Source organism: Hemiscyllium ocellatum, chromosome 24 (genome assembly GCF_020745735.1).
Source record: "Hemiscyllium ocellatum isolate sHemOce1 chromosome 24, sHemOce1.pat.X.cur, whole genome shotgun sequence".
Taxonomy (NCBI): Eukaryota; Metazoa; Chordata; class Chondrichthyes; order Orectolobiformes; family Hemiscylliidae; genus Hemiscyllium; species Hemiscyllium ocellatum.
This window is the reverse complement of record NC_083424.1, coordinates 26,258,028-26,282,922: the sequence shown is the minus strand read 5'-3', so window position 1 is coordinate 26,282,922 and position 24,895 is coordinate 26,258,028. Positions and strand designations below refer to the sequence as shown.

Sequence of the window (24,895 nt, the reverse complement as noted above, 5' to 3'; positions counted from 1 at the left end):
AAGGATGTGTGAGTGTAATCCCAAGGTGCAGGGACGTCAGCATTTATAATTAACATCAATGATTTAGATGGTAGCTAAATTCACAGATAACATAGATAGGCCAGAAGGTATGTTTTGAAGAATATCTAAGGAAGTTGCAGACAGATACAGATAAATTGAGTGGATAGGCAAAAACCTGGCAGACAGAGTATTATGTGGGAAAACGTAAGGTCATTCACTTTGATGGGAAGAATAAAAAAGCAGAGTATCACTAATTGGAGAACAACTGCAGAATTCCTGGGTGCATAGTGATTTAGGTTTCTGTTGCCTGAGTTTCATCAGGTTAATGTGAAAGTGCAGTACATAATCAAGAAGGTGAATGGAACGCTGTGCTTTATTTCAAAAGGAATTGAAATTAATAATAAGGATTACCTGTTTCAGTTATGTAAAGCTTGCTACTGATACCTCATCTTGAACACTGCCACTGTGTGCAGTGTTAGTGTCCTTGTTTAAAGAAAATTGTAAATGCATTGATGGTTCAGAGGAGGTTTACTAGATTGATAATTGGAATGACCAGGTTATCTAATTTGAGCTTGTCTCTCACTTGACTGGAGATAAGAAGAGTGAAGGGTGAATTGATGGAAATGTATAAGATTGAGTGTTCTTGACAAAGTAGACATGAAAAGGACAGTTTCTCTTGTAGGTCTTTGCAGAACTGAGTGGTGTTGTTTTAAAATTAGGATGCACATTTTCAGGAAAGTGATGAAGAGGCATTTTTTTCTCTTTGACAATTGTGTAACATTAGAACTCTGTACCTCAGAAGACAGTAACGATGAGGTCATTGAATATTTTTATTTGGCAGGAGAATTAAAGATTATTGGGTGTGGGTGGTAATATGGAATTTGAAATGCAAACCATTCATTGTGATTTTATTGAATGGCAGAGCAAGTTTGATGGATCGAATGGTCTACCTGTGCTCCTAAATTGTAGCCTGCATGAGTCCCTCAGAATGTACTGAGACAGAATACACATATGACAGTGCTATCATGTGATGCAGTCATTCCAGGTCATGCGATTTCAACATTGTTAGGGTGGATTGTGCAAGAACAGCTGAATTTTATGAGCTCTTGACGGGCATAAGCTTTCTCCTATTAAGGCTAATATTTGTTTGAAGCTGTATCCAGTTGATTAATAGGCAACCAACCTCAATAATTCATATGACAGCCCCAACCTGTGACAAAATGAGCTGGACTTGACGTGGCTGTAAAATGAGATTCTAGAAGTGGTAATTTTGTAGGGTTGTATGGGATGTGAATTTGGTTTAGCATCAGATCTGCTTTTACAAGATGCTCATGAGCCATTGGAGCTCCCTAGGCAATTTATAATTTTACACAACTTGCATTTATTTATTTATAATAACCTGTTCACACAAGTTACAACATACCCTTGGGACAGGTGGGACTTAATCCCACAATGTTGGGTTCAGAGGTAGGGACACTATCACTGCACCAATAAGACCCTCATAATCTACTTTGATACTTAAAAAGTAGGAGCCTTCATCTTCCTGCTTTTGGAATGTGTCAATAGTTAATTATGGGAAATGAGCTCTTCCCACAATAGTATGTACATATGTGCACTACTGTCCCCTGGACAAATTGGTAGCAGATAAAATAAAGTGAATCAACAGCAGTGGTCAAAACCTGAAGTTCAGCTCTGGGTTCTAATCACATATAGCTATGTGAATGTACTGTTAGACTCTTATTATTTTAATAAGAAGAAAAATCTAATTCTCCCTGTGCAGATCCGTTACAAGTACTTACGTTTGGCTTTAGCTGATTATCTTGTTGATTTGCAGGTAATTGGAAGGAGGTGCTTTTGCAATATATTAATGCAGAACAACTCCCTGTTTATTATGGTGGAACTCTCACAGATCCAGACGGGAACCCAAAGTGCCTGAACAAGGTAAATGTCACTATTTATGTTGCAGTTATTGTAGACTCTATAAAAATGAAAAGATTGTGAGATGTGTTACCATCACTACATCCTTCTAGAACCTAACATAATAATAAATTTGCCTTCGTTAAAATACATGGCCCATTAAGGACACATTTGAATAATTTGCATTTTAATTTCAGACTGTATCTAGCATTTCCAAAGAAATTGTCAGATCTGGGTATCACCTACCATGTTCAAAAAATTGTTTTTCCTTATCATATTCCTATTGTTGGAGTACATATTATTTCAGTCCCAAAACATACTCTAGTGAAGATATTCAACTTTCTAGTATAGGTTTTCAGTGTGCTTCCCCATGTTTTTCACTAAGTAGTGACCAATATTATCGTGAATGTAGATGCTGCCTGTGTCAGAATGGGGCAAGTAGTGGTATGAGGCTGCCACATGAACTGTGAGTGTTATGGGAGGTCCAAACACACTGATCTATGGAATAGATTCCCATCAATGAGCCAAATTTCCTTTGAGAGCAATATTTATAAAGACATTAGTATGAGCAAAATGATCAGAAAACTGCAGCCAGATCTCTTAACTAGGTAAATACAAAGTGGGAAGAGTCTAAAAACAGAAAACCAGAAATTATTTTTTTAAAAAACAAAGAAATAAAAGTCTTTTATAACTGTCTCTCACTTTCCTGCCAGCGCTATTCTTGAAAGTTGTGACTCTAGATCAAATTAAAATTGAATCCAGCCTTCAGTGTTTGAACAGAGTGATTACATTTTAGACCCAACTGATCCTCTCTAATATCAGTAAATAATGTTGATAACAGGTATCCGGATTCACAGAACATACAGCATTAAATGGCCATTTGACCCATCAGGCCTGTGCAGCTTTTTGTGTCTTTCCCCCATACCTTTAAAAAAATGACAAACATGAGTGCCTTCTGACAAATGTGCAATATAAACCTCTTGGGGTGTCAGCAAACACTGTCTTAAAAGTTATTACTTTTAATTGCTGCTTGGTATTTTCTGGCAAGTAATTCTGATCATAATGCTTTTATTCTACATGACCGCAAAGTTCACTTGTGAAGTCAAATGTTTTTTTGTTACTTCTAGATTTGACTATTTTGTATTCGTTCATGGGATGTAGATGTCAGTGGCTAGGCCACCATTTATTACCCATCCCTAGTTGCCCATAGATAAAGCTGAGTGATTTGCTAAGCTGTTTCAGAGATCAGTTAAGAGTCAACCACATTGCTGTGAGTCTGGAGTCACTTGTAGGCCAGACCAAGTTAAGATGTCCTTCCCTAAAAGGCATCAGTGAACTAGGTGAGTTTTCACAATAGTCGATAATGGTTTAATTGTCATAATTAGAATTGTTAATTCAAATTTTTTAAGAATGTATTTCAGATTTCACCTTTTGCCATGAGGAGATTCGGACTAGAATTTCGAACATAGTATTTGGGTCACTAGTCCACTAATAATGCCTCCAGGCTATCATCTCCTCCTAAACCCTTTTCCTCCCACATTCTACCTTCTGTAAACTTCAGATCACCCCCAAAACCTTCTGCCAATGACTTAACTCATAGTAAATCCAATCTCCTCTCATGCCTGTATTCACTAATCTACATTGATATCCAGTCAAGGAATTCTCATCTGTACTTTTCTAATCCCTCCAGGATTTTGCTCTCCCTATAACTTTCTCTAACCCCATGACACTCCAAGATGCCCATACTCCCGTTTTCTGGCCACATGCCATCTATTATCTTATAATGCTCCTGTGACATGCCTGGGACATTTTGCTCCATTAAGAACACTATTTAAATATAAATTTCTTTTTTTTGATTTGTTAGTTGTTTTGGTCAAATTAATGAGGAACTGTTCCTACTTGGCATATTAAAAAGAATATTCACCTTGTCCCCTAAATTGAGCTGGAGTAGAAGTGCCAGAAATGTGGAGCTGCAATTGATGGTGAGGCAATTGGCATTTTTCAACTCTGCAACTCTTAAACTGACAGCACAATATGTTATCAGCAAAAATGCCATTAAATGTCAACATGTGGTGACTGTTGTCAGTGATTTCCTACCACACTGAAGTCACCACAAATGCCAATCCTCTGGAAATCACTGAAATGATGAGAACATCCCTTTTACATTGTCATATCACTACTAAGAACCTGTGATAAAGTTCTATGTTCTAAGTTACATCTTGTTTATTAAAATATTTTAATGTAGTGCTAAGATATAAATGCTTCTGGCCCTTGAAAATTAATTTTATATCTGAGTGTCAACCTTTTCCATTATAAGAATTTCCATATTTTTAATAAAAGTTATACTTTTCAAAGTTTATTCATGATATTCTGATTCTGATACATATGTGCAATCCTTATTTTGCTCTCTGTAAAATGGAAGGGTAATCGGGATATTTTATCTCTGGCTTGCTGCCTGTGAGAATTCTTCAGTGTGATTTGCTGTATACTCTGCTTGATGACATCACTGTTGCCATACATAAAGATAGTCACTTGACATGTTGCCAGGTTATAATTAACATTGAATGCGTTGAAATCCATACTGCAGAGATTGTTAGATTTTTGTGGACAGATTACATTCCCATCACTGTTGACTGCAAAATATAGACTATTGCCTCAGTAAAGTACTTAACTATGTTTGCCACTGGATGTGGATAGCTACTGAGTAATACAATGACAACTGGACAGAACTCAACTTAGCAACAATACCTGTTCCCTTGTAAGCATGTTATGAAATAGGAAAATGTATTCTGAATCTTAGGGATGCCTTCCTATTAAAAACTCTTGTTCCTCTTTTTAGATAAACTTTGGTGGTGATGTACCAAAGTCATATTACATCCTTGAGTCCATTAAGCAACAATATGAAAACATGGTCACTGTCAACAGGGGCTCATCTTTTCAGTCTGAATATGAGATGCTATTCCCCGGCTGTGTTTTAAGGTGAGGCCGAAATTAATACATTACTTCTGCTAGAATCTTGGGGTAAGAAACTTTTACCATTTTCAAAATATATGCATTTTGCAACGTATTATGAAATCATAAAACCATAAGATAGAGGAGCAAATTTAGGCCATTTGGTCCGTTGAGTCTGCTCTACCATTTGATCATGGCTGATATGTTTCTCAACATCATTCTCCTGCCTTCTCCCCATAATGCTTGAACCCCTAACTAATCAAGGACTTATCTGTCTTAAATGCACTCAATGACTTGGCCTCCAGGGTCTTCTGTGTCAATGAGTTCACAGATTCATCACCTTTTATACCACCCTGTCCACTGTTAAGACCGTCCTGACCCTCCCTATTATCTCCTTTTTTTGACTGAGTGTCCACTTCTGAATGATTGAAATTCTGGGAAGTGTTTATACAGTCACTTCTCAGTCTATTTTTGGCAAAGTGACTGGTGAATATCTTAAAATCAGTCCAACAAAGAAAATCACTTGGAATTGTTATTCAATTTTTCTTCATAAATGTCTTGGCAACTCTGCTCAAAGAGTATTGAGCTCCCAGTTACAAGGGTTGAGTCACCATGTGGTTGCCATCCGTGCCTGGAGGAGGAACGCTCATATTCTGCTTTGAGACCCTGCAACCACACGGAATCAATGTGGATTTCAACAGCTTCCTCAGTTCCCCTCGCCCCACATTATCGCAGTTCCAAGCCTCCAACTTGACCCATTCATCACAGCCCCCTCTGACCTATCACCTTCTCTCTCACCTTCATCCACCTATTGCTTTCCCAACTACCTCCCCCCAAACTACACCCTCCCATTTATCTCTCAGCCCCGACCTACAAGCCACATTCCTGATGAAGGGCTTATGCCCGAAATGTTGATTCTTCTGCTCCTCGGATGCTGGCTGACCAGCTGTACTTTTCCAGCACCGCACTCTCGACTCAGTCCTCAAATCCTGGCCGCTTGTGTATTTCCAAATACAATTGCTCTACTATTTGTGGTCATACCTTCAGTTGCCCAAGTGCCAAGCTCCAAGATACGCTCTGCATTTCCAGCTCACTTTCCTCCTGTTTGAGTTTCCTTAAAGTCTACCTATTAACAGAACCTTTTGGTCACAACTTATTATTTCCTCACATGACTCAGGGTCATGCCATATAAAGCTTCTACAAAGCACAATGGGACATTTCATTATGTCAAGTTCACCGAATAGATACAAGTTGTTGATGTATTTATCAGCAGCTTTAGTGTAGAAGTGACTGTATAAACATTTAAGACCATAAGAAATAGGACTCGATGTAAAGCTATTCAGCCAATCGTGCCCACTCCGCTACTCAAACATGGCTGATGGGCATTTCAAAGCCACTTTTAACTGTACTCTCCCCCTTTCCATTAATTCCATGCGCGATTAAGAATTTATCAGTCTCTGCCTTGAAGACATATAATGTCCTGGTCTCCCACTGCACTCCATGACAATGAATTCCACAGAGCCACCACTTTCTGGCTAAAGAAATGTCTCCTCATTTCCGTTCTAAATTAACCCCCTCTAAATTTCCTAGAATTGCAATCATACTTAGCCAAAGAAGGACTAATAAGGTGGCCGATTAAAGCGTAATAGATCAAGAGGGTCTATGTAGTGGACAGCGTGGTGCAGAAGTGGAGAGGTTTAGAAAATGAATCCTCAAGCTTTGGGACTGAATGGTACAGCTGCCGTTGCTAGACAAAATGAGTTGGGGGACTAATTGGTAATATATCACTTTTCACTCTTTTCCTATAGTGTGATTAGCTCAAGATCCTGGAATTCCATCCCCAACAGCACTGTGGGTCTACCTACAGCACATGGACTGCAACGGTTCAACTAGGCAGCTCACCACCAGCTTCTCTAGGGCAACTAGGGATCAGCTACACAGGCTGACCCATCACAGTGATGCCCACATCCAAGAAATAAATAAAATAAATATTAGAGAAGAGCAGTATTTGAAGGACTGTAGAGTTGATGAAGATACAGAGATATGGAGGTTTGAATCCACAAAGGGATTTATGCATGGTGATGACAATTTTAAGTGTAAGATAATTCTGAGTTTCTACATTTCTGAATTTGGATCTTTACTTCCAGGTGGCAGTTTATGACTGAGAGTGCAGACATTGGGTTTGGTGTGTACCTGAAGACAAAAACTGGAGAAAGACAAAAGGCTGGCGAAATGGTCGAAGTGGTTCCTACCCAAAGATACAATAGTCACCTGGTACCTGAGGATGGAACACTTACCTGCCAGGAACCTGGAGTCTGTATGTCAATTAGCTACTTTTGTTAAACTTATAATTTCAGTATTTGTGGGCGGCACGGTGGCACAGTGGTTAGCACTGCTGCCTCACAGCGCCTGTAGACCCGGGTTCAATTCCCGACTCAGGCGACTGACTGTGTGGAGTTTGCACGTTCTCCCCGTGTCTGCGTGGGTTTCCTCCGGGTGGTCCGGTTTCCTCCCACAGTCACAAAGATGTGCGGGTCAGGTGAATCGGCCAAGCTAAATTGCCCGTAGTGTTAGGTAAGGGGTAAATGTAGGGGTATGGGTGGGTTGCGCTTCGGCGGGTCGGTGTGGACTTGTTGGGCCGAAGGGCCTGTTTCCACACTGTAAGTCTAATCTAATCTATTGTCAGGTAATATTTCTGGTGCTATAAAATTAACCAATAATCTTAGGGTTAAGATGTATGAATCTATAATATCCAGGTATATTTGCTGGCTTGTGATTATGTACAGTCATCTATCATTTATGTCTCTATACCTACTTAGTTTCTCCTAATGATCCCTAACTCTTCATAACTGTCGTAGATCATCTGTGGATTTAATCATGGTTTTCTGGTCCTGTAATGATTTCTTTATTTATACTTGCATTCCGCTGTAGACGGACAGTATCAATTACTGTAATGTAGACAATTTAGTAGCACAGTATACTTGTCACTAAACTGAGGTAAAGTATTACATCCCTTACTATCACTGATGAGCTGGGCTTTGCCTGAGTCATGCTGAGACCAGAGTCCTTGCAAATCACATAACAAAGGATGTCGATAGGGTTTTAAACTAAGTAGTCACGGGGGTGTGGGTGGGGGTGTTTGGATTCAGTTGCATGGAAAATTATGGGAAGAGTTAAAGCAAGGAGAGGGCTCAGCACAGGTTAAAGTTTCCGTCAGGCTCTTCACCTCAGAGATATTGGGTGAAAGTACGGAACCCAGGGGGAGAGATTGCTTGAGCAAATTGTCACAGGGAAGGATAAGATATTGGAGGAGTTGGCAGGCTTAAAAGTGAACAAATCTCCAGGTCTGGACAAATTGTGTCTCAGACTGCTGTGGCAAGCAAGTGAGGAGATTACGCAGGTACTAGTTCAAATTTTTAATTCTTATTTGGCCACAGAGGAGGTGCCAGAGAACTGGAAAACAGCCAGTGTGGTTCAATACTTAAGAAGGTTTGTAGAAATAAGCCAGACAACTACAGACCAGTGAGTCTCACATCAGTGGTAGGGAAACTGTTGGAGAAAATTCTGAAGGAGAGTATCTACCTCCACTTGGAAAGGCAAGGCTTGATCAGAGATAGTCAGCATCGCTTCATCAGAGGGATGTCGTGCTGAACAAATTTAATTGAACTTTTTTGAGGAGCTAATCAGGTGTAGATGAGGGAAGTGCAGTTGATGTAGTTTCTGTGGATTTCAGCAAAGCTTTTGACAAGGTCCCATATACGAGACTTATCAAGAAGGCAAATGCACATGGGATACAGGGTAATTTGATTAAGTGGATTCAAAATTGGCTCAGTTGTAGGAGACAGAGGGTGATGTCAAAAGGCTGCTATAGTGTCTGGAAACCAGTGACCAGTGATATACCAGGAACTTATGCTGAGTCCATATTATTAATTATTTATAAAAATAACATAGATGACTGTGTGGAGGGTTGGATTAATAAGTTTGTGGATGTCACAAAAGGTTAACTGTAAGGTTGAGTGTCTTGAGCTACAAGAAAATATAAAAGGGATGGGCATATAAGTGGCAGATGGAATTTAACCCTGAAAAGTGCGAGGTGATACATTTTAGAAGGTGTAATTTGACAAGGAAGTATTCAATGAATGAGATAACACTAGGATGTTCTGGGGATCAATGGGACCTTAGAGTGTTTGTCTCGGTCTCTGAAGGTGGAAGGGCATATTAGTAGGGTGATGAAAAAGGCAAATGGAACACTTGCCTTTATCAATCGAGGTACAGATTACAAAAGCAGTGAATTCATGTTGGAGTTGTATAGAACTTTGGTGAGACCACAGCTGAGTAGTGTGTGCAGCTCTGGTCGCCACATTATGTGAAGGATGTCCTTGAACTGGTGAGAGTATAGAAGAGATTCAGCACGATGCTGCCTGGGATGGAAAATTTAAGTTATGAGGAAAGGTTGGTTAGGTTTTGGGTTGTTTTCGTTGGAGCAGAGAAGGCTGAGGGACAATCTGATTGAGGTGTACAAGATTATCAAGAAGGCAAATGCACATGGGATACAGTGGTTAGCACTGCTGCCTCACAGCGCCTGAGACCCGGGTTCAATTCCCGACTCAGGCGACTGACTGTGTGGAGTTTGCACGTTCTCCCCGTGTCTGCGTGGGTTTCCTCCGGGTGCTCCGGTTTCCTCCCACAGTCCAAAGATGTGCGGGTCAGGTGAATTGGCCATGCTAAATTGTCCGTAGTGTTAGGTAAGGGGTAAATGTAGGGGTATGGGTGGGTTGCGCTTCGGCGGGTCGGTGTGGACTTGTTGGGCTGAAGGGCCTGTTTCCACACTGTAAGTAATCTAATCTAATTATGAGGGGCATGGACAGAGTGGGTAAGGACCAGTTCCCCTTATTTGAAGGATCAGTCATGAGGGGGCACAGATTCAAGGTTAGGGGCTGGAGGTTTGGGGGAAAGTGAGGAAAAACTTTTTACCCAGAGGTTGGTGATTGTGGAATGTGTAGCTTGGGAGGGTGGTAGAAGCGAATTACCTCACATCTTTTAAAAAACACCTAGATGAGCATTTGGCACATTGCAACATTGAAGGCGAAGGGCCAAGTGCTGTTAAATGGGATTACATTGAAGGTCAGGTGTTTCTTTACATGTCGGTGAAGACTCAATAGGCCGAAAGACCTCTCTGCACTGTAAGATTCTATGAATCCAACGTGAGCCAGCAGACAAGGGGTCAACTATGAAAACGGAGGGCAATCAACACAGGACTAAGGGTTTGTACTTAAACGCATGCAGTATACAAAACAAGATAAATGAATTTGTAGTGCTGATTGAAATTGGCAGGTATGATGTTGTGGGTATCAGACAGATGTGGCTACAAGGAATTCAGAGCTGGAAACTAAATATCCAAGGATGCACATTATATTGAAAGAACAGGAAGGGGTGGAGTTGCTTTGTTAGTAAGAAATGAATTTAAAACAATAGCAAGGAATGATATTGAGTCGGTAAGCATAGAATCTATGTGGGTAGAGTTGAAGAACCGCAGTGGAGAAAAGATCATGTTGTAAGTTGTGGATGGGCCTCCTAGCAGTGTCAAGAAGCAGGGAAGAAAATTAATCTGGGAGTAGAAAAGGCATGTAAGAAAAACACTATTACAATAATCATGGTGGGACTTCAATATGCAGGTGGACTGGGAAAATCAGGTTGGGAGCTGACCTCAAGAAAAGGAATTTGTGCAACGGTCTTTGAGATGTTCAGGAACAGCATAAAAGCAAAAGAAAGAAACATACAATGTGATGAAGATTATAGGAAGAGAAGGGAGAAACTTTTAAAAAACAGTGGAGTACAACTAAAAAAGCAATAAGTGAGGAGAAGTTGGAATACGAGAGTAAGCTGGCTAGTAATATAAAAGGAGATTGCAACAATTTTTTTTCAGATATCTCAAAGATAAGAAAGAGGCGGGTGGGCATTGGACCAACGGAAAATGAGGCTGGAGAAGTAATGATGGGGAGCAAAGAAATGGCTGAGGAACTGAATAAGTACTTTGCATCAGTTTTTACAATGGAAACACCAGCAGCAAACCAGAACTTCAAGAAAGTTGGGGGAAGGGGTTATTGTAGGGCCATCACAGGAGAAGATGCTGGAGGAGCTTAAAGATTTGAAGATGGAAGAATCACCTAGATCAGACGGACTACACCCCAGAGTTCTGAAGGTGATAGCCAAGCATATTGTGGAGACATTGGTGGTAATTTTTCAGGAATTGCTGGATTTAGGGAAGGTCCCAACAGACTGGAAAATGGCTAACATAACACCCCTGTTTAAGAAAGGAGGGAGGCAGAGATAGGAAACTAGGCTGGTTAGCCTGGCCTCTGTCGATGGTAAGATTTGAGAGTCCATTATTCAGGATGAAATTGTGGGCTACTTGGGAGTGCATGACAAAACAGGACAGAGTCAAAATGGCTTCGTCAAGGGGAAGTTATTCCTGACAAATCTGTTTGAACTCTTTGAGGAGGTAACAACTATTCATATTATACATTAACAATCTTGATGAAGGAACTGAGGGCATTGTTTCTAAGTTTACAGGTGACACAAAGATAGGTGGAGGGACAGGTAGCGTTGAAGAAGCAGAGAGGCTGCCAAAGGACTTGGATATACTAGACGAGTGGACAAAGCAGTGGCAGATGGAAAACAATGTGGCAAAGTGTGAGGTTATACATTTTGGTATGAAGAATAGAAACGTTGATATGGAGATTCAGTTGGTGGCCAGATAGGAAAAGGCACTGTTGGCATTCATTTTAAGAGGGCTAGGAAACAAGAGCAGAGATATACTGCCTCAGCTGTACAAGGCTCTCATCAGACTGCATTTGGAATATTATGAGCAGTTTTGGGCCCCATATCTAGGGGAGGATATGCTGGCATTGGAGGGGGTGCAGAGAAGATTTCCAAGAATGATCCCAGGGATGAAAGTCTTATCATACGAGAAGCAGTTGAGGACTCTGGGTCTGTACTCAATGCAGTTTAGAAGGATAAGGAGGGCTCTGACTGAAACTTACAGGATACTGCGAGGGCTGGATAGAATGGGCATGGATAAGATATTTCCACTAGTAGAAAAGACTACGACTTAGGAGCACAGCCCCAGAGTGAAGAGATGACCCACTAGAACTGAGATGAGGAGGAATGTCTTCAGCCAGAGAGTGGTGACTCTGTGGAACTGATTGCTGCAGAGGTCTGTGGTAGCCAAATCCTTGAGTGTATTTAAGACAGAGACAGATATGTTCTTGATTAGTAAAGAGATCGGGGTTTTGGGAAGGAGGCAGGAGAATGAGGTTGAGAAACATAACCACCAAGGTCGAATAACAGAGAGACTCAATGGGCTGAATGGCCTAATTCTGCTCCTATATCTTATGGACTACTGAAAACTCTGGCCTCCAGATATTTGTGCTCCAATTCTAACTGGGAGTAGTAACAGAGACTGAAGGCAAAACCTCCTTGACATTGGTAACATTGGGTTAGACAATTTTAAATCCTGGGCTTCATCTGCATTCAGCCCAGCTGAAACAGGAAGGAATGAGGTTGAGTGATAGAGGAGATTGAAATTCACTACGCTTAGGAAGTAGCTTGCTGGCACCAAAGCATCCCTACTGGCAATAAGATCGGTTTTGGCCCAAGTAAGCGGAGTTAAAATTGGTCCTGTTAAATATCTATGATACTCTTTGCTGATTGCAATATAAAAATTCCTTAAAATTAAAATAAGTTTGTTCTTCCTTTCCTGAAACCTCTTCTTAACAATCACTATGAATTTACAATTATTCCACACATTACTCTTAACTTTCAACATAGAGTCATAGAGATGTACAGCATGGAAACAGACCCTTCGGTCCAACCCGTCCATGCCAACCAGATATCCCAACCCAATCTAGTCCCACCTGCCAGCATTTGAAGTGTTTACTTAACATTTAACCATTCAATCTATTTTTTTTATTTGTTCTTCAACTATTCCCAAAAATATAATTATCTTTTTGATATTTACATGAATTCTTTTCTCTACCGAGCTCAGGTTTTTCAAGTCCAGTCCGTATTTGTGTGTCTTTGTGTGTATATGTGTGTGCCCACATATGCATGTTAGTTGAAACAATTGTAATAATTGACTGGATTTTGATTACAGTAATTAAGGCATTTTAATAGTGTTAACCACAGAGAATAGACATGGAATTTCTTGACAGGATTAATACCAATACAAACAGTATTGAAAATAAATTACTGGATAAGTTTGCATTGAGAATTTCGATTTTAAACTGAAATTTGACTGGATAATAGCAATGGATCAAAGTGCAGTTGAAAATTTATAGGAATGTTGAGAAGTTGTGTTGTATTATAAAAGCATTTTATTTATAGAAGAATATATAACTGCAATAGGGAGGAGGATATTGTATAACAAGAGGCAATTGGTGATGTAGCTGGAGCACAGAGTTGGTTCAAGATTGACCCTTGACATTCATTATTAGATTCTTTGAACAAAATAGAGCTGGTCAGAAAATTGTGTGATCAAATTGGAAGAATCATATCAGTAGAAAATGCTGACTGGCTACAGTAGTGACCATGCAGCAACATACACCAGGTACATGCTTAGCTGAAACACCTTGCACAATATACCTTTCTCAACAAAAGTCTACTCCTTAGGTAACCAAAGAAATAAAGCTCTTACAATAGTCAAAAACATGTGTACACTTGCTTTCTTATCATCTGTCAACAAACATGCAGACGAATTCTGTGGAATAAGAGTATTCAGGTCATATGCACAAAGATAGTATCAATTACTCATGTTTTATTCAGTAATCAGAACTGCAGTGGGGGAACATAACAAGTGTCTGTAGGGAAGTAATCTAAAATAGCACTTCAATATGCACTTCTGGTGATGGAATAGGTCTCCCTGAAATTTCTAAATTAATGAATTATTTTTCTGTTGTGGCTTCTCATCAACATGTACCAAGGTATTTTGAGAATTTTAATGATCCCTTGACACTGACTCTCCAACTGAAGGTAATCCAACCAAAACTCGAAAGAAATTGCAGGGAAATGGGAAAAGTGGAGAAATGGGACTAGGTGTGTTGCATGAATGATGCATGGGACTGAATGGTCACCTTCTGTGCTGTAATAACTCTTTAATGTTAAAAGCCACACAAAAACTCCCACTGGCTTTCTCTTCAACAATGGAAATACTCTCAGCATCTCAAGTTTCTCTAGACAGATGTAGTTTCTATTTGCTGACATCAGCCAGTTGAAGCTGAGCTGTGTTGTTTTTTTCCAAAACAGGCTTCCCATTGCTACATACAGTTCTGCAACTGTGTCTTGGACAATGTCTTGTGTAAATTTATGATAACATCTTTACTTACTTTACTTTTGGGTTCTATGCCCATATTGATAAGATCCAAAATGCGGTTGGCCTTTTTTTTAATCTGTTGTGTTTTTGTTGTAATCGTAATTGCTCACTTGGAGCTTTTAGAATCAAGAGTATTTTTCAATTAATTTCCTGAAATTTCTATCAAAGACTCCAAGATACAAAATTTGGGTCTGCATAGTCCAATTAAATTCTTATCCAAAGGGAGAAGTCCTGCTCAATAATGTAAAATACATTTTTATTTAGCTAAACTATAATTTACCTGGATATCGTACATGTCTGGGTGAAACTCCTCAGAAAACAGTCCCCTCCAAAGGGATTAAGAGTTGAGTTTTCTGATTGTTTGACAGAATTCTATGAGATCATTTAAATTATAAAAGACCACATAAATTTAATATAATAAGAAAACATGTAATTTTGCTTGAATGTGAAAAATACAAATAGCAAAGCTAAATAAAATCTTGAAAAGATAGCTTTCTAATTTTTTGAAGAGAATTCAACCTTCAACCTCGACTTAATACAAATAGAAGACTTTAAAAGAAAGCGAGTATATCCACCAAGCATTAAAGACATTGCCATGATCCCTGAGAGTGTGAGACCCATCAGGTTCTGTCTGTGTCTGAAATGGAGGTGACTGATACCACTGTCTCTCCTCTAAAACAATTAATTACTTAGGTTATGTTAAGATATTTATTTTATTTTGGTGTCATATAATTAAAATATGGTGTGAAAGATGCTTAATTGATCAATAATAGAAATCCCAATTATCTTAATTATCATCCCAAATTGTGTGCGAAGGCCTTCCAGTTATATTTGAGTTGCTCATTCAATTTCCAATAATTTTTTGAAAGCTGTCGTAAAAACTTAGGACTGGTTAACAGTTATTGTGGTGTGTTTGTTCAGTTCTCATATTGTACCCAGTAAAGTAATCAGATTTAGGGGTTAGTGTTCCTTTAGCAGATTATGGTTTTACTAATCTGTACTAGAGGTGTACTGCTGTGCTAATTGTTCCCATAAAGATCCCCAGGGTAGTGGCTTTGAGGTGTATGTATTCTTTAGCGATTCCTCTTGCTGTGAACAAAGTTAACCATATTATGCCTGGTCATTTTTAGCTTTAGAAAAATGCAGCTTGCTTTTAGACTTTACCAGTAGATAACGTTGATGTTAAGTTTTTGTTTCCATCCCATATGTTTTAGCCCTTATTCCTTCACATATCAATCTGCACTCAGCAGCAATGTCAGCAAACTATTCATCTATATCTGTATCTGTACCAAACAAGAAAAGAAATGTAGAACGTGAGCTTAGAAGAATTGTGCTGATATTCAAACAATTTGTTATTCCTAATTGTATATTTTGATCATTTGTTCACTTCAGATTTTCAGTGAAATAGCACAAGATTTGTTAAAAAGCTACCTATGTCTGAAAATAAAAAAAGAAATGTCTTCAAAGAGAAAATACAGTGATTCCTCTCCCCCATAACCGTGGGGGAAATGTTCCAAGATCTACCATGGAGGCCAAAAACTGTGGATAGGTGCGAACCCGTTCATTTAAATGGGAAACGGATATTCCCGCAGCCTGCTGGTCTCTGGTTCTGGAACATTCCCTCTAACATGTTCAGGCCGCGGTAACCCACGGGTAACTGAAACAGCAGAAACTGGACCCATGTACAAACTCGTCCTGTACAATATCCATCACTGTACCTGAGATTTTCACATTTAATTTCCTGTCCAAAAAGCATCTACTACTGACATCCAGGGATGGGGCTTTAGCACAGCACCTTTCATTATTTTTAGCATCTTAACAGGGGTTTCAATTGATTATTAGCTGTCCATTGTCTGCTCAGAATTGTGGTTAAATTATTTAACACGTATTTATGATTGCATTTATAATAATTAGGTGTTGTTTTATTTTCCTCTTTCTAGCTCCCTCCCTACAGCTTTGATCCTAAATTAAATATTATCCTTGACAAGGGCTTGCATTGTTTGAAGCTATGGCCATCTTGCTGGATATTTTCAGTCTTCCTCAAACAATCATTCTACTGGGAGATGTTCTCAAATCCAACATGAAAGTAAATCTCCCCATGACATTCCCGTACAGATTATACATTCCGCTATAAGGTTGCTGGTTTCATTTGGATTTGTGAAGAGTCTGACCTTGCACAGTTCTGCAGATTTAAACCAAACAATTCTCACCTGCCTCCTTGAATCCCCAAGAATTTGCGGTATTCTTTAAAATCTAATGATAAACTTTTGTCTTTTGATTTTCCTTTATGGAGAACCACTTCACTTCGAAAGCTGAGCAAAGACTGAATTACATGTTTTTGCTCCTAGTTAATGTGAAAAATGAATTCTGATGCAAACCTGTAATCTTATCATTACAGGATGCACTGCATCTTTAGTAATCCAGCTGTGGTATCTGAGCATTCTTAGTTACAATGTTTGGGTCTCGGTGGGTTACTCTTCAGAGGGTCGGTGTGGACTGGTTGGGCCAAAGGGCCTGTTTCCACACTGTAAGGAATCTAGTAAGCATGGCACAGTGGCTCAGTGGTTAGCATTGCTACCTCACAGGACCAGGGTCCCAAGTTCAATTCCAGTCTTGGGCGACTCTCTGTGTGGAGTTTGCATGGGCGGCACGGTGGCACAGTGGTTAGCACTGCTGCCTCACAGCGCCAGAGATCCGGGTTCATTTCCCGCCTCAGGCGACTCTCTGTGTGGAGTTTGCACATTCTCCCCGTGTCTGCGTGGGTTTCCTCCGGGTGCCCGTAGTGTTAGGTGAAGGGGTAAATGTAGGAGTATGGGTCTGGGTGGTATACGCTTCGGCGGGTCGGTGTGAACTTGCTGGGCCAAAGGACCTGTTTCCACACTGTAAGTAATCTAATCTAATCCAGGTGCAGGTGAGGTGAATTGGCCATGCTAAATTGCCCATAGAGTTAGGTGCATTAGTCAGAGGGAAATGGGTCTGGGTGGGTTACTCTTCGGACAGTCAGTGTGGACTGGTTGGGCCGAAGGGCCTGTTTCCACACTGTAGGGAATGTAATCAAATCTGAACAAAACTAAACCATAAATTGAAACTTGCACTTGTTACTTCTTTTTAACTGTGGAATGAGAGAGTGTTAGCATTCAGTTGGAAAGATGAATTAAGGTGGACTGAATGGCTTTCCTTCTCTGTAGTTACCTTGGTGCATTTCTGAACTTATCATTGTGAATCACACTTCAACGTGCTGTGAGGACAAAAAAGACTTAACTATTTTGATTGGTTTTTGGAAATGAAGAACCAGTCAAAAATAACTTCAAAGCTTATTTCATTGACTATGAGCTCATCCATCTTCCAATTTTTCCCAAATTCCAGCTTTGTGTTCTCACCTTTGATCTATGTTACCATATTTTACATAAGTATTGAACTTGTACTATGCCCTATAGTTCACCATAAATAATGAGCAAAGATTTCCCTATTTTCAGAATGTGCAGTGTTTCACAACTGATCCTCACAGATCTCTAGAGATGGTACTGATGAAGTGAGGTTTATCCTATTTACCTAAAACCATGGCTTTACATGGCAGCTACCCACAATGAAAGAAATCTACAGTGACTAAACAGTGAGAATGAACTGAGCTGGATATGAATGCTCCTACAAAACCCACCCTCTCCAAACACAGCTATTGACACAACCTTCATGACTATTCATATTATGTACTAATGTATATGGACTGCTCATAATTTTGTTAAAACACAATTCATCCTTTTCACCAATACATCTTCCCATTGCTTGTTTTCTAAGCTGTGTAAGCTGTATATGTTGTATGTTGGTTGCACATTATGCAGAGACATCACTAGTTTATCTTGGTCAGTTCATAAATTGGAGAGTTAGTTTTGGTATATTTACGTGATTGCCATTTTTTACTCTGTTTTCACCAGATGTTCTAAGATTTGACAACACGTACAGCATCATTCATTCAAAGAAGGTTAGCTACTCAGTAGAAGTGTTGCTGCCAGACAAGGGATCAGAAGCTCAGATGGATGATCTTGGAAAGAAGATAAAAGAAATGGATGTCAGTAAAATATAACAACCCTTGTGACTAGAGGGGAATCTGTAAGGCAACTTTACAATGAGGTGAATTCAAATTCTCTGCAGTGAATGCAGTAAATGCATTGGCATGTGTTAATGACTGCTGATTGTAGATTCAGCAGAGCTAGTTAATGGTGTGTGCATTTTGTGCGATATGGACCTATGTTGAGTAACCAAATAGATTAACATGTATCAGTGAAAATTGGGATAAACAGAGTGCCTCTTAAGCATGATGCTTTTTACCAGAGTGAATGACACACACACACACAAACACACGCCCTTTTCTTAAAAGACTTTCCCATCTAATAGTCAGCACTGAAATTTTCATTTATACAAAACAACTACATTGATCTTATGTATGTATAGTGTATTTGGCTGCTGTACTGTCCAGTGATCTATTTGCATCGGACTAAAGGGCACATCTGTGATACAGCCCTCATCTCAGAATGATTCTAATTAAGTTATAATAAAATGCTGAGCTTTAACTTAAGTCAAGTTAACAATTATTCAATCTTGTGACATATAATTGTAATCAATGATAACATTACAGCTGATTGTTTCCAACTGATGTTTACGAATTTCTAGTTGCTATGTCTAAATGTACCTTTGCTGTTCATGTCAATTCTGAATTAAGAAAATAATTCTCAACAGTTCATTTACTCTCCCATTCTCGGACCTATTTTAATATCTTCTGTGACAGTCCTGTATCGCTGTCAGTGTTCAGGTCAAGAAAGGCAATAGCTACCTTGCTTTAATTTATCCTCCACATTGGTAAAACTGACAACACAAAATAAACTCACTTTTTTGTTCAAGAACCAACAAATACCAAAAAGGATGATGCCAGATATCAGTCATCCCTTCTTGTTTCAGAGAGTTAAATTCTGAAAAAACTTGAATTGTAGTCTTCAAGTGTTGAATAATCAGAATGTGCAAAAACTCACTTGAATGGGAATTATCCTGGTTCCATAAAATCTTCACATTTTTATCCTCAGCCTCTATCACAGCTTGCTGGGTCAGAAAATCTAAGCAGTGGCAAGATTTGCACCACAGATCTCTAAAGTGTTATTCTAGAATCTATTTAGTATGTATTCTTGACCTGTACAATACTGAAGGAACTCCAGAATAAAACATAATTTGAATATATTTACATTAAATCCAGTAATTAAAAATTTGAGGCAAGAATTTCTCTCCTGTTCTCATGGAGTCATTTACATCAATATTCCATATTGTGATGTAATTTAGACATCAAGCAGTCTTCCCTTTTTAAAAATCATGAAAGGGTGAGTTTTCCCTTTCTTCCTTGATAAGTAATGATTTTCCAAGTTTTCTCTGCCTCCATCTGCTGAGTTAGGATAAATGAAGTTGTACAGTGTAGCAGAAGTGCCTTTAGTAATTTCCTGATAGTGGAGCTTGATTGGTGCTTTAAGGGATACCACATTTTCTTTTGCACTATCAAAATATCTGCTAAATCTCTCATCCTTGAATGAGACAGCTAAGAATTCTGAATGTTTGCTCAAGTTGAATAACTGAGTTCAAACAACCAGTAAGTAATCAGTAAGGATCAGGTGTACAATCTTTGAACCTGCAGCCCCACTGCTTCTGTTCATCACTATGGTGTATAACGCACCATAGCTTTGTTACTTAGCTTAATTGTATGATTTGAACAGGTTGAAAAACACACCAATGATCTGTGTCTTCACCTAAGAACAGGCCAGATTAATATGTTGATTTGCCATCTTGAATCCTCATAAAGCTCTATATATTTTTAAAATTAGATTCACTCCCAATGGCTGATTGCACTGACTAGAAGGATTCTTAAATTTTGTTTACAGTTTTTTTTTATTTAGAGGACATAGGACTCCTGCGAGGGCTGCATCTATGGCTTATTTTCAGTTGATCTCCTGAGAAGGTTCTCATGAACCACCTTTCTTGAACTGCTATAGTCCCTGAAGGGGTACAGTTTTGTTAGGAAGGTAGTTGAAGGATTTGGACTCAGTGACAATGATGAACACCAAGTTCCAAGTCAGCATTGTGGTTGGCTTAGAGGGGAAATTACAAGTTATAGTGTTCCCGTGCATCACATATGCTTGGTAGAGGTCACAATTCAATAAGGAATTTTGATTTGGTAAATCTGATGCTGAAAGGTGGTATAATTGGTTAGGTTCAACTGCAGTGTTTTCAATTGTTTAACTTGATCATCCTCCTAACTATGTTCATGATTGAAGAAGAACTGTCTGAGCAAGTTGCTGGAGGATTAATTATACCCATGGTACTGCCCCCAGCAGATGTTCACAATGCTATGGGAGGTGGAGCAAAAACTGAGCAGAAATGCTATCTGAAGTTATCAAATTCCGTCCCAGTTTATGACATTTTCACCTTGACCACCTTCTTGTCAGTAGCCATGTTTTGGAAATTTGGGCAGATTTATAGTCAGCCATTTTTGCTGATCAGAAAATGATGCACATCACAAGTCCAAATTATTGTTAAGTGTTCCCTGCAAAGATTGAAATTTTTTTATTGTTTTTATCAGTATTTTATTGATAGTTATATTTTAACTTGAAACAAAAGTTTGCTTCTGCACAATTTTCAATTTATAGAACCAAGTTTAAATTAATGAAGATACTATTGGAAAAGCAGTGCTGTAACCTTAGCATAGGTTAGTTCAGTCACCACATTGCATGAATACAGTTGGAAATCATTGAACACACACCATGGCAGGGTTCCATTATTCACTAATGTTTTAATTCCAGTACAATTGCTATTTTAGGTGCCATTAATTTTACAGTTTCTTTGCAAAACTTGCTGCAGATTATAATAAATCTCTGTGATGTTTGTATATCTCGACTTACATTATTTAACTTATAATTGAATATGTATTTATCTAGAGAAGAGAGGTTTTAAATCACTTTTGGTTTAGAGATGATTTGGAGGTGCTGGTGTTGGACTGGGGTGTAAAAAGTTAAAAATCACACAACACTAACAGGTTTATTTGGAAGCACTAGCTTTCGGAGCGCTGCTCCTTCTTCAGGTGGTTGTGGAGTATAAGATAGTAGGACACAGAATTTATAGCAAAAGTTTACAGTGTGATGTAACTGAAATTATATATTGGAAAAGACCTGGATTGTTTTTTAAATTTCTCATCTTTTAAATTGGGCATGTTGGTTTCAGTTCTTTCATATGTAAATTCCAGAACTTTCTTAAAGTTACGTTCTCAACTTTACACTTTAACAACAGGGGCCATGCTGGCAAGGATAATCCATTGAAGTTGTGAGGTGTCCTGTGTGAGGCTGTCTGTGCCCCAATGTTCAGACTGATTCTAATCCAAAAAAGGGATTTACAGAATCTTACATGGATTCATGCAGTTTTTTGAGCAAAATGTTGGTGTTGTGTGATTTTTAACTTTGGTTTAGAGCAAACGTCAATCTCTTCCAGCTCTACTTTGTTGATTGATCAGTAATTGATAAACATTAACTAATCATGAGAAGTGATGTAACATTTGTACCTGTAAAATCACACATAGCAAGAGTGGTTTATTAAAGATCCAGAAATCTGAGTTTGTACTCAAGCATTGTATCCAGATCTTTACATATGTTATTTATAATATGCACTGGATAATATTATTGGTAACTGTTAATGTTAATCATACTTTAGCCATCATGTTGCTTGAAGGAATGAAGATGTCTTCTTAAGTATTTTTGCAGGTCTCATTTTGGATAAAAGAAAACTTTCTTGTCATTTGCAAAGATAAAATTGAAGATAACAGGATATGATTTTATAATGTTTAGAATTATAGAATTTCTATAATTTATATAATTATAGAATTTCTGAGCTGCTGATTTCTGTTTGAATGTGAATTTTACAGTGTGACAGCCGCAGAAAGCTTTTACATCTGTGATGTCTGCACTGCTGTTTACAGAAAAATACTGTGCAATTGTTCAGAGTAAATCGTACATCCAGTTTATATCTGATTACCAAAATGAGAATGTAGAAATAGGAAATGCTATTCAACTACTGGCTCCTGTCTCTTGAGATGAAATTTAATCCTTTCAAGATTATTTTTGTAATCTAAGCCTTCCGTATTAAATAGGAAATGATTAAATGTTTTTGTAATGCTTCTAAATAGGTTTTAGTCAAAATATAAATAAATTATTTCCTATGTTAGGTTTGTTTCTGGCTTTTCTCAGTTCAGCTAATCAAATCCTCTGTTTTTGTTCTGTCCTACTTTTAATTGGTTGTATTCAAAATATGTGAAACTTTTTTTCCAGAATACTTTAAACATTTTTGCATTTTAGAATGATCAGCATAGATTGAACTTGATTAGTTTCTTCTTTTTGCTCAATTACTTAAATCTGAGATCTTCCACCCACAACCTCCTACAAACTTAAAGCGAATAGCCTTGATGGTCCTTCCTGCACTTTGGCTATTGGATATTTTGAAGTTTTTTTTTGGGAGATTCTGATTAGAGCTGAAAGTAATTTGGTTGATCCATTTCCTCATACTGGAAGAGTTGTGATTAAAAGACTCTGAAGCTATGGAGAATCAGTACCAAATGCTTTCAACTGCATTATGTAATTCAGAAGTTGCAAACAGTTGTTGAATTGACACAGTGCTTTGCATAACTGCTAAAATTAGTGGAGGTAGTGATCACCAGACTCCTCAGAACTTTAGTTATATTTTCAGAAATCAGTAGAGTTGCTGTGTATCAGGACAGAAAGAACAAAAAAGTATTTGTTTCTAGAATCGATCAAGCTGCAAATCAGCAGCAACTCTTCAACCTAAAACAAAGCCAAAATATTATGGTAAAGTGAATAAATTATTAAAACCCTTTTGAGGCAATTTTATTTAAGACACTGTGCAACATACTGGAAATGGGATTAACTCTCCGATTGCCACAGAAAATTATACAACAGTTTTACAGTGTCCATTTTTCTGTAAGTGATTAAAAAACATGGTGGATACTACATTTAACTTCTTAAATATCCATTTAATTGGTGATTGTGATCTGCCAACCACCAGTGGGGAGCCAACCTCACAAAGAACACAGGTTTGAGAGTCAAAACTAAAATATTGATCCTTCTTTGACACTCCCTGTGAACTCCCTAGCTCCTTGCGAGGGGTCATACAATCACAAAAGTCAGTACTGATCTATAAAAACTTATGTCAGTAAAAAAGCACTGAATGTTCCTTTTCTTCTCAAATAATTTTGCATTTGGATTTGTTAAAAACAATTGTGTATTTTGTGGGGAACAATAAAATGATGTATTTCATGCTAAGCTGGTGTTCTCAGAGTGTTTGGTAATGTTTCGTTCACACGGGTACATTGTAACTGAAATCACTACCCAGATTATACGTTGTTTTGAGACCCACATAATTATTTAAAATTAATGTTTGCATAAGTGTCAGCTAGACTAGCAGTGTCTAGGGATATCTTAGCGACAATTGTGGACAGGAAAAGTAGGAAAATTAGGGCACACGCTTTCACATGATATATTTCCTATTCATTCAGTGTCACCACAGGAAGCCATGTGCTTCTCTCCAAAAAAGAAAAGGGATGAAAATGCATTCTCTTCAGGACTGCTTACTGAGATATTTGTATCATTGATAGTCACAGGTGAGGTGCCAGAAGACTGGAGGTTGGCTAATGTGCCATTGTTTAAGAAAGATAGGTAAGGACAAGCCAGGCTACTATAGACCAGTGAGCCTGCTGTCGGTGGTGGGCAAGTTGTTAGAGAGAATCCTGAGGGACAGGATGTACATGTATTTGGATAGTCAACATGGCTTTGTGCATGGGAAATCATGTCTCACAAACTTGATTGAGTTTTTTGGAAGAAGTAACAAAGAGGATTGATGAGGGCAGAGCGGTAGGTGTGATCTATATGGACTTCAGTAAGGCGTTCGACAAGATTCCCCAGGGGAGACTGATTAGCAAGGTTAGATCTCACAGAATACAGGGAGAACTTGCCATTTGGATTCAGAACTAGCTCTAAAGTAGAAGACAGAGGATGGTGGTGAAGGGTTGTTTGTCAGACTGGGGGGGCCCGTGACCAGTGAAGTGCCACAAGGATCGGTGCAGGGTCCACTAATTTTCGTCATTTACATAAATGATTTGGATGTGAGCATAAGAGGTATTGTTAATAAGTTTGCAGATGACACCAAAGTTGGAGGTGTAGAAGTGAAGAAGGTTACTTCGGATTACAATGGTATTTTGATCAGATGGGCCAATAGGCTGAGGAATGGCAGATGGAGTTTATTTTAGATAAATGCGAGGTGCTGCATTTTGGGAAAGCAAATCTTAGCAGGACTTATACACTTAATGATAAAGTCCTAGGGAGTGTTGCTGAACAAAGAGACCTTGGAGTTCATAGCTCCTTGAAAGTGGAGTCGCAGGTAGATAGGTTAGTGAAGAAGGCATTTGGTATGCTTTCCTTTGTTGGTCAGAGTACTGAGTACTGGAGTTGGGAGGTCATGTTGCAGCTGTACAGGATATTGGTTAGGCTACTGTTGGAATATGATGTGCAATTCTGGGCTCCTTCCTATTGGAAAGATGTTGTGAAAGTTGAAAGGGTTCAGAAA

General features: G+C 38.7%; 1 protein-coding gene across 2 annotated transcripts in view; it reads left to right on the top strand.

The window, feature by feature from the left end:
* The window catches only part of LOC132827111 (SEC14-like protein 2), a 68,254-nt gene extending 44,659 nt beyond the window's left edge, over positions 1–23,595 (top strand). For both annotated transcript variants that reach the window (XM_060843600.1, XM_060843601.1), the window contains 4 exons: positions 1,835–1,941; positions 4,757–4,896; positions 7,017–7,186; positions 18,172–23,595. In XM_060843600.1, coding sequence (XP_060699583.1) covers positions 1,835–1,941; positions 4,757–4,896; positions 7,017–7,186; positions 18,172–18,320 — 566 coding nt within the window. In that variant the 3' untranslated portion in view covers positions 18,321–23,595. The remainder of the gene's footprint in view (positions 1–1,834; positions 1,942–4,756; positions 4,897–7,016; positions 7,187–18,171) is intronic.
* The last annotated feature ends 1,300 nt before the right edge of the window (positions 23,596–24,895 follow it).